This window comes from Schistocerca gregaria, chromosome 2, assembly GCF_023897955.1.
Source record: "Schistocerca gregaria isolate iqSchGreg1 chromosome 2, iqSchGreg1.2, whole genome shotgun sequence".
NCBI classification, from domain to species: Eukaryota; Metazoa; Arthropoda; class Insecta; order Orthoptera; family Acrididae; genus Schistocerca; species Schistocerca gregaria.
The window spans coordinates 263,796,469-263,807,204 of NC_064921.1; the positions used below are offsets into that span (position 1 = coordinate 263,796,469).

The following is a 10,736-nucleotide window of genomic DNA, read 5'->3' on the forward strand; positions in this document are numbered from 1 at the left end:
AAGAGAGAGAGCACACGAGAGTGAAAATTTCCCCTTCCTAGCAGTGAAATCTTCGGTGAAGCGTCCAGTGCTAGCAGAAGACATCGGCGCTGCAAGAAAGCAGAACCAGCATTCTTCAACAAGTAAGTCCATGAAAACGCTTAAGCTGTATAGAGAGAGCTTAACATTACACCAGGCCACCACAACTGCAAGACAAACTACACGTCGGCTACTAATCAGCAGAGAACCATCTAGGTAGCATGCCAGAAAGTGCACTTGTTGTCCAGATCCCATTGTACTTGTCAACGGCAGTTCTGAAATAGTTGGTGATGGTGTTGATGTTAGTACTGGTGATGGTGCTGGTGGGTGTTGTGGTGGGCTATTGGGTAGTCATTCATCACGTGGAACATATGCCGATTTTACTCTTTCTATGGAGACTGTAATAGGCTTGCCGTTCACCAATACCTTGAAGGTGCATTCCCCTGTTGCAACACACTGTGTGCAGGTACTGTACGGTGGTTGCAGGAAAGGTCTGACACCATCTATGCAGAGCACAGGTCCTGGTAAACTTATGTAACAGGCATGCCATGCCTTGAAGCTAGGTGTGGGTGAAGTCAAGTGGCACATTCCCCCAGTCAAAGTTGCTATGATTGACATCAGGTAACTGCAACGGTTGTGCTTCTACAAACTCTCCAGGTAGGCCACTTTGAGTGAGTGGTGCCAGCACAGTTACTGCCCAGTTGGTAACTGGTGGTCCTATGGTGTACTGTGGCACAGAACTCAGTTAGGACAACAGGTCCAACTCGATTTGGCAGACGTAATCTGTCATTATGTACAGCCACCAACCAAAGTGAAAAATCCAACTTGATGTGAAAGCAGATGCCAACATTTCTGCAGACATGTTACACAATTCAGTTGCTTCAGGCTAGGTGTAAAACAATCAGTCATAGTAAGGGTATATCATTATCCACTGGAAGAAGGTAGTGGACCCATGATGTTGACATGGACATGTGCAAATCGCGTTTTAGTTATCAGAAAATTCCCCAACTGGTGCATGTGTGTGACAGTCGATCTTGTTCCACTCATGGCAGTCTTTTTGTATTCTTGGTTGCACAGAATGGTAGGAGACTGGGCAAACTGTTGACCTAACACCAGGATGACTTAAGTTGTGCAACTTGTTGTCGATGGGCTTGTGAAACACTATAGACAAGACCTTGACAATGAAGACCTTGGCTTTCCACTCAAGAGGTCGCAGTATATTTTGGCTTTTGTACCAGACACATTGACTAACCTCAATTCTGTGGCTGTCAACAGGTTGTTGAGATAGTTTTGAAGCTCTTGGTCAGATTTCTGTGCCTCGGAAAATCATACAAAATCTATAGTGCTTGAGCTGTTCAAAACACGAGACAGGTAATTGGCCACCACATTCTCAGTACCTGATACCTGCCTGATGTCTGTGCTGCACTGTATTATGGAAACAAGTTGATTATGCTGGCGAAGTGAGCAATTGTTGATCTGCTGAAATGCACATATAAATGGCTTATGGTCTGTAAAAATCATGAAATTCCCTGCTTCCAGATGTAAATGGAAGTATTTGTTGCCTTATATATTGCGAGGAATTTCCAATCATAAGTGCTCCACTTCTGCCATGATGATGACAGCTTATGAGAGTGGAAGGCCAAAGGTTGGCATGTGCCCTGATGGAACTCTTGTAGAGCAGCCCCAATTGTTACTTGACTGAAGTCAACTGCCCGTGCAAGGGGTGCTTTTGCCTCTTCCAAGGTCACACTCATGGCATCAGCCCACTGAATTAGGGAATTGGTCTAACAAGTTCTGTGGTAAAAGGTTCTCGTAATGCCACTGCTTGTGGTCAATGTCGTAACTCCCGAACATTATATGAGCTTGTGATCTACAAAATGGCTTTCAGATTTCCAAGCTAATGAAGTGAGCCATTCGACGAAATTTGGTGCTCTAAACAATCAATCTGTGATTATAAAAAAAAAAAAAAAAAAACACCACTTGGATGTGTTCAGTATCATGCCATATTCATTTAGCGATTCCAAGACCTCTTTCAGGTGTTGCTCATGTTGTTCCGACGAGAAGATGAGAATGTTATCTAAGTACATGAAATAGAAGGATAGTCCTTGTGGTACTGCATCCATAAACTGCTGCCATGTTTGCGCGGCATTTTGCGAGCCGAATGTCGTGTATATAGTCTCAAAAAAACCAAATGGGGTGGTGATTGCAGTTTCTGGAATGTCTTCTTCCACTATGTATATCTGTGTATACACCAATATATTAAAAATAAAGATTCCAAGACTTACCAAGCGGGAAAGCGCCGGCAGACAGGCACATGAACAAAACACACAAACACACACACAGAATTACAAGCTTTCGCAACTGGCAGTTGCTTCGTCAGGAAGGAAGGAAGGAGAGGGAAAAATGAAAGGGTGTGGGTTTTAAGGGAGAGGGTAAGGAGTCATTCCAATCCCGGGAGCGGAAAGACTTCCCTTAGGGGAAAAAAAAAGGACAGGTGTACACTCGCACACACACACACACACATATCCATCCGCACATACACAGACACAAGCAGACATATTTGAAATATGTCTGCTTGTGTCTGTGTATGTGCGGATGGATATGTGTGTGTGTGTGTGTGCGCGAGTGTACACCTGTCCTTTTTTTTTCCCCTAAGGGAAGTCTTTCCGCTCCCGGGATTGGAATGACTCCTTACCCTCTCCCTTAAAACCCACACCCTTTCATTTTTCCCTCTCCTTCCTTCCTTCCTGACGAAGCAACTGCCAGTTGCGAAAGCTTGTAATTCTGTGTGTGTGTTTGTGTGTTTTGTTCATGTGCCTGTCTGCCGGCGCTTTCCCGCTTGGTAAGTCTTGGAATCTTTATTTTTAATATATTTTTCCCATGTGGAAGTTTCTTTCTGTTTTATTTCTGTGTATACACCTTAACACAGTCTTGTACAATAAAAGTTGTCATGCCACATAATGTATAATAGTAATCATGCAGCAGAGGAACAGAATATCATTCTAGCACCAACTAGTCATTGAGGGCCAAGTAATCCCTGCATGGATTCCATGCACCAGGGAGAGGGAGAGGACGGTGGACTACTGAATGGGACTATAATCCCCTCTCTTTGCATGGCATTAAACTCTGCCTTTGCGATCACTAACCAATCTGTAGCCAGACTTTGTGGTCAACAGGAAACTACAAGGCTGTCTGTGATCTTATTATGATTTACAATATCATGACATCCCTCTTCCAGTCCTCCTGGGGGTCACGTCAAGGCCAGGAACCACTGTAGAAGGCACATGCATTCCCCAACATCTGCCTGCACAACTTCGGCTAGTGCACCACAGTGCAGTGACAGAAGCCACAAGTCACCAGGCCAGTTACACTGACCACCAATTGCACATTTTCCATGTCCAGTAGCACATGGTATTACGCCAACAAATCAGCACTGAAAATGGGCTCAAAGACACCCATCATAAAATCCATCATGGACAGACAGAGCAGACCCAGGTGTAATTCCATACGCTGGGTGCCATAGATTAGTACTGAAGAGTTGTTCATGGCGGACAGATGGAATAAGGCTGCTGTTCTATAATAACATATCAGTCTCTGGGTCAAGATACAAAAGTCTGGTGTAGTATCCATTAAACATTTGTAGCCCAATTTCCAGCCACTAACACTGGAAAGACACGTGGCAATCAGAGGCAGTGCTTATGTCCGATCATCACAGGCACTTTAGTACGTGCATGGCAATATGCACTTGTGTGCCTGGTCCCAAAATCTTCAGTGATACCAGTGAACAGAGTGTTGTTCTTGTCTTGTTATTCAACGAGGTAGTGGAGGAATGACTTCTAGACCTCCTGCAGAACTGGTTTCTGTTGTCGCTTCTGTCACATCAGGACAGCAATTCATTGATTCACTTGGTGAGGGCCTCGACCATAGCTGTTAGATTGTCCATAATATGCTCATATGAGCATGGTTTATGTTAGGCCATGAAACATCACAAATGATGCACCAGTCAGGAAAGAGAACATCGTCAATAGTACTGGATTATTTGACAGTCAACACACTGTGACATATAGTGACTGAGGCACCAATCGGGGCAGGAGCCATAGCATCTGCTATCCTGTTGTCTTACTTGGCCATCATATCCAAAGGAATCTCCACCTGCTATGCTATTATGGCAAGCAGCTGCTCCACAATGTGCACAGTACGTTATCAGGCTCAGTTTAAGTGTCCAACTTGCTGCACAAATGCTGTAACTATTGTGGAGATTTTTGGCCCCCAGTACCGTCTTCTTTTGACACTTGCTGGAGGCATTCCTCTTGTGAGGTGGAAACCTGTCGGTATCAATTCTGAGTTAAGCTTTTCGTACTCGTCACCTCCAAGGGGTGTGGTGATCACATCTTCCATCCCAGCAACGTAACTGTTCTCCTGCTGACTAACAACCAATGCAAATTAAGTGGAGCCTGTCATAATACCCACACAGAGGAATCTGGCTTCCATTTTTGTGAACCATAGTGCCAGGTTGTTTGGCCAGAATGGGGGCAAATACATTGAAAGTCTTTAAACAGACCAAATTATCGCCCCCAAGAAATCCATCATACCAGATCCAGCATAGTTGCACTTCTTGCATGCTAGATCATGTTGGAGTCACTACTGTGATCATACTGCTGTATTCGTCGTATAGGCCTAGCCTCTAGGTCCATGAAATGACTTACGCCATATGTGAACTGTCTCTTTACTGAGTTTGCTGAAGGAGTTGAATTCTCTGTATAGAAATAGAAAGTTCATGCCTTGACGATACACAGACTTCATATAGATAAAATGTATCTGAACCAAAAGCTATTTCTTGATGGTAAGATAAGATTACACATAAAAACCATAAAAATCTCTGAAGGAATAATTTACTATTGACATCAGTACGTCTGGTAACTCACAAAGATAGCCAATTGACATCTATGTTGGACGATATTTATATATTTGTGTGCACATGATATACTTGACACAGTACTGCACTACACTACAAGACAAACTGAAGGTAGGCTGCTCAACACAATTTGATACCAAGGTAGCTTCTTGAAAATTTGTCTAGTATGTAATTAAAATTCAATCTAAAACTGAAGAGTTAGACCCATAATCTTAACATGTTGCACATCCGGTGAGAGTTCACAGATCTACAGAATACATTTACAATTGTCCCATGATAATTACAGAGTGACAATGTTCCATATATTTCTTGGACATCACAGAAAAAGAAAATGGATAATGGAGAAGGTAAAAAGGAGAATGTAATTTGTATGCTCCTGCAAAACACTATGTAACATATGCCAAAAAGTACGTAATCTCTCAGTCACTGAAGTTGTCACGTGTGTAGAATTTTCCAATGCAAAATTGCCTTTTATTTTATCTGCCATTGCAACCTCCTGAAAAGGTCTCTGATTCACTAATTTACTCATGATGAAAATTTTGTAGGGTCACCCACTGAAGTACACTAATCGAAGACAATTCAGATGGGAATTCTCCAAGTCATCTCTTGTGTAGGTAAGAATTCATTTGATGAAACATACTCCAACATTTGCCTTTTCTTTGAACAGATCAGATTTCCATGATTGTCCACAATTTAAAAAATAAAATAAAAAACAACTTAAACACACTATACTACACCATTTGTAATGATATACTCTTAACTAGTTAACAAAGCATTGAGTTACAATAGGTACTGCAACTTGTGTAGGGATAAAGCTCTTGGGTTTCCAGTCAGGCTTCTTATCACCACCGCCACCATCTGGTGAAGTGTCAAACTGTTCCTGATGCCCCTATATTTATACTAGTGAGGCAGCTGCATCTTCTGCCTGGGTGGATATTCTGTGGCTGGCATGTGAGAAGGGAACTGGGGAAAAGGGGGAGGGGGAGAGATGGGTGAGGGGGGGGGGGGGGGGGCGGGTGTCAGGGCAGAGTGTGCACTTGAATCTTGAATCTTTGCAAGGGCATTCTTGACCCATCTCATGATGCAGACTCTGCTGGTCACACACTCTGTTATAGCTACTAACATGGGCTTTCATGCCTGTTGGAAAGATTCTTTTGGACTCTTTTCATTTCTATAGACGTCTTTAGAATGAATGTTGATGCCAGCATCAGCTAAACACAGCTCTGTGTCTCGAAATGCTGCAAGGCACACATCAGGTCTATATATCTGGGATAGAGCACAGCCTAAATTAAGAACACTCACTTGACTTTGGAAACACAAAGTAACTGTGACCAACAAATGATTACTGGAGAAGTATTACAAATGATACAAACAATGGCACAAGAGAATTCTTTAAACAGGGACAACAATTATCATCTGAATTCAGTGTAGAATACTTTGTTAGCAATTACACGCCCAGAGCACATCTGATAGTGGCCAGTATGCAAGATGACTCAATACTTTCCATGCAGAGATTCAAGTGCAATGTCTTATCACCACTACTTTGCTCCCCACTCACAAAAGAAGCAGACAGCTGGAAGGGGCGACCACTCCCTGGTACAAATATAGGGACATCTCAATAGTTCGGCAGCACATGAGTAAAAGTAAGTTATGTGTGCGAAGAAATTATATACACCATAAAGATTTACTTTGTTCATAAAACAACATTAGAATCTGTAATTAGGGTTAAAACAGTTGCATTTATAGACTTATAAGTTTGTTCTTCTCATGGTGATTGCTATGAGAACTAATTTGTATTAAAATAATTATGTAGTAACTACATACAAAACTGCCACTCCCCAGACAATAGCAACAGACAAAAACAAAACCTATTACTGACCATCAAAACTGAAAGTAAACAAAAGAAAAGGGGTTGCAGAATTAATTTCTCTATGTCTACAATAAAATCACCCAGTAGCAGTTTCAAAAAATATGACTCTTAATCACTATTGCGTTTGTAGATGAAAATGAAGAGAGATGTCAATAGTAATACCTATGAGGTTATTTTGCACATCTTTCTGCAAATTTACAACTAAAAATTAGTCCAAACAAAATTAAAAGACCATCTAAAGAAATGCTTTCAGTTTGAATAATAAATGAAAAGCATTATATTGCTTATGTTCTACAGGATTAATTAACTGCATTAACTAGTTTTTTGGCTTAAAAGTCTTTAAAGTTTGATGAAGTCCTAGTAAACTGAAAAACAAATTAATGCAATAAATTAAACCCACAGAACACAAGCAATATAGTGCTTTTCATTTATTATAATGTTGTTCTACTAAGAACCAATGGAAGAATCAGCTGACATGCTATCAGTTTTACTGGTAACTATGCAGTTAATCTATTATGTTACAGAACAGGGAACAAGATCAGACAGTTTGGTTATAACTTCATACACATTTTGAGCCAAAGCCAAATACCATATCTCTTTTCTGTTCACATTGTTGCTGTGGAGGATTTTACTCTTTTTAAGATTCAATTATTTGTAACAAATATTACTTGTGAAACTTTAATCACGCTGTCTCTTCAATAAGGCTTCAGTCAGTACATTTACATTTTGTACACTCATACACAATGAAAATGTTTATTTCCAAAATTTGGATTACCCCATAAGGCATTTGTGAATGAAAGTAACCAAAGTATACATTAAAACACTAGTTTCTCGATTTCGATATTACTAATGACATGAAGAGCATACCCTGCATTACTTTTTTTATGGAGTGCCAGACAGACTGATACAGAAACAGAGAGATATATTGTAACTGAATAGATAAAAAATCTAGTCACCAAGCAGCAGTAGAACATGCACATAGAAAAAAGGTTATCATTATGCAATGCTTCATAGTCTGTGGCTTCTTCTTCTGGTAGGTTTAATGGGGAAGGAAGAAGGGTGAAGGAAAAGAACTGGAGAGGTCTAGAAAACAAGGTAGATTTTGGAAAAGTCATTCAGAACCACGTGTTGGAGGTGTTGACAGGTTGAGAAGGAAAGGCCTTTTTTATGTATGTGTTCTGCTGTCACTTGGTGAGCAGATTTTTTATCTATTCAGTTACATTACATTGTCAAAAATTGATTGTTTTCATTGAGAGAGAGAGAGAGAGAGAGAGAGAGAGAGAGAGAGAGAGAGAGAGAGAGAGAGAGAGAGAGAGAGAGAGAGACGGAAAAGTGAAATTGTAGTAATTTTGTAATACATTCTCCTGCATTTCACGTTGTCCCTGACGACATAAAATGGTTTGCCCTTCAACACAATTAATTACTACACATTACCATGATCACATTTTATACAAGAATGATTCAGAAAACCAATAATCAAATAACTAATAGTTCTCAGTTCCTGAAGAAGAATAAACTGATCCAGAATTGAGTTATTTCCATTGTAATGACTCCTTTACAGATAGCAATGGATCTGATTTTAAATGAAAGAAAATATTCATGGATAAGATACAACAAATGTAGACAATGAAACATAAATCCATCATTTGTAGTATCCCACAAGGAACCAGGAAGTGAAGCAGTTGCCAATGTGGAAGTTTCTTTGAAACCACAATGATTTACAGGGCATTATCCTGTTAGACATAATGTCTCACTTTTTACTAGGACAGATAGTGGCTCATTCAGGTATATATTGGGATAACTACACATAAAGTATATACTAATAATAGTGTACAAATTCACATTAATATCTGGAATTTTCACCACACAGTTAAATTTTTAGTCCCAAAATATGGAGGACCTGGCATTCCTATTAATATGAGTACCATACTGCCATAGAATACACACATTGCCAGCAACACAATGAAAGAAGTCAATATGATTTCTAACAATGCTAAAACACTGCCTTGACTGTCAAGTTTCATATTGGACAGGAAAAGAGCTATACACATTAACCATGTCACATTATAAATTCAATCTACAATGTAATCAAATCACGTGGTATTTCAAGAGTACACTCTTCTACATCATATCCTACAGAACTAGGCACTTCATTCACATTGTGCTTACGCTGTTCCTTGACACAAAAAATATATATGATACAAAGCATATTTAATTTGCCAAATCTACAAAGCACTAGTTGAACTTTAATGAAGTACTGTCTGCCAGGGGAATTGATTGAAGATGCATGAAACTAAATCTACAATCTAATACAACATTTACCAGATCCATGCAGAGGAATATAATTTGCCTGATAGTCTCACCTATAAAGTTACCAAGTCCTGATCCATCTAAAGAGCCAGCATTAGTAACAATTGCACATGTGTTGAAATGCTTGCCTGGTTTTCCTAAAAGAGGTTCATCTGGAAACTGCTTACTAAGACCAAGTGTTGAAAAGGGTTCATCATTCTCTGAAAGAGTTCGGATTTTTACCTTGTTCTGCAGCTCACAAACTAATTCGTGAACACTTTTGCCTTGGTATGACCCTCTTGGGCCAGCATATTGAACATTGTAAGGGTTATTACCATCTCCACGAGCTTTAAAAACGCTACTCTCTTCCAACAAAACTCGACGCAGTTGAACTACGAGTTGACTTTTATATGTGGCAACCCTTGCTGAGAGTTTGTCATTTACCAACGGTAAGTCTGATGAAGCAAGGCATTCTGAAGAGTCACCGCTGCACCTCGGTCCTTGGCTCTCTACGTCTGTGTCCATACCTCGGAGTTTAGGAAACCGAGGTTGACTGTATTTTTTAATGACTGTAGTCGACGTTTTATTTGATCTGCTTCTTAAGTGGTGTCTTGGAGAACTCTTATTTGTTACATAATTTTTGACAGTTTGATTCTCTCTGTTAGAGCTGACTCCCATTGAAATAGTTTCTGACGAACCGTGATAATAAAAATAGATCTGACCATTACTGCTATAAATGTTGTGATTATTGTTAATAATACCAGCTAACTGATTATGCTGTCTTTCCACATATTGCCAGTATTGTGACCACAATAAATAAATATAGCCACACATTCCTATAAAAACTAAATTTATAAATATCCACACAGATACAGCAATCGCTCTCATACTGCGAATTTGACGAGTACTAGTCTTTCTTAAAATTATATACACATTTTATAATCAACAGCAGTGCGGTACTGTGGCGTAAACTTGCCGCACAGCTTTAATTAAAAAGAACCTAAAGCTAATAAGTTTGTTATAAAAATGACACAGCCTAAATACGGTGGAAGACAAAACAATAATGCCTATTACATGAGATTCTAATGCCAACAACGACATTAACAAAACACTACATCCCATTAGCAGACAAATTCAATTTTTGGCAGCACATGAAGCTTAAGATCTTTGGCGTCAAAGACATTCCACTAACATAACAAAAACCATCAAACTCGAAAATCTTGTATACGGGGAGCTTGTAAGATAGTAGCTTGTATATCATAACGCATTCCAGTAAAATCCGACAAACAAGACTATAAAAATGAATTTCTTAGAATCATAAATGTTGATTCACGTACCTTTCCAAACTTTATTAATTTTGTTCTCAATTTGTGGCGAGAAACTTCTATTTTTCCATGTATAGGCAGGCAGTTTTCCAATATAATAGTTGTGCATAGATTGCAACTACAATATGAATATATAAATTCAACAAGTATCGCGAAGTGAACTTCGTCGCATTTCTTAAGGATGGCAACCCTGATGCAGACGTTGAATGAATACGAACAGATGCATAAAGAAAAGCGCTGCGCGACGCGCTTTCGTGATAGGTTTGTTTAAAGTTCGCTGCACTGATTCAAATTACGGATTGGTAAATATTTTATTTTA

General features: G+C 39.6%; 1 protein-coding gene across 1 annotated transcript in view; it reads right to left on the reverse strand.

Annotated features, from left to right (window-relative positions):
- LOC126336838 (beta-galactoside alpha-2,6-sialyltransferase 2) overlaps positions 1-10,264 on the reverse strand; it is an 82,671-nt gene extending 72,407 nt beyond the window's left edge. The window contains exon 1 of the mRNA XM_050000918.1: positions 9,167-10,264. Within this exon, the coding sequence (XP_049856875.1) occupies positions 9,167-9,980 (814 nt within the window). The 5' untranslated portion in view covers positions 9,981-10,264. The remainder of the gene's footprint in view (positions 1-9,166) is intronic.
- Between the last annotated feature and the right edge of the window lie 472 nt (positions 10,265-10,736).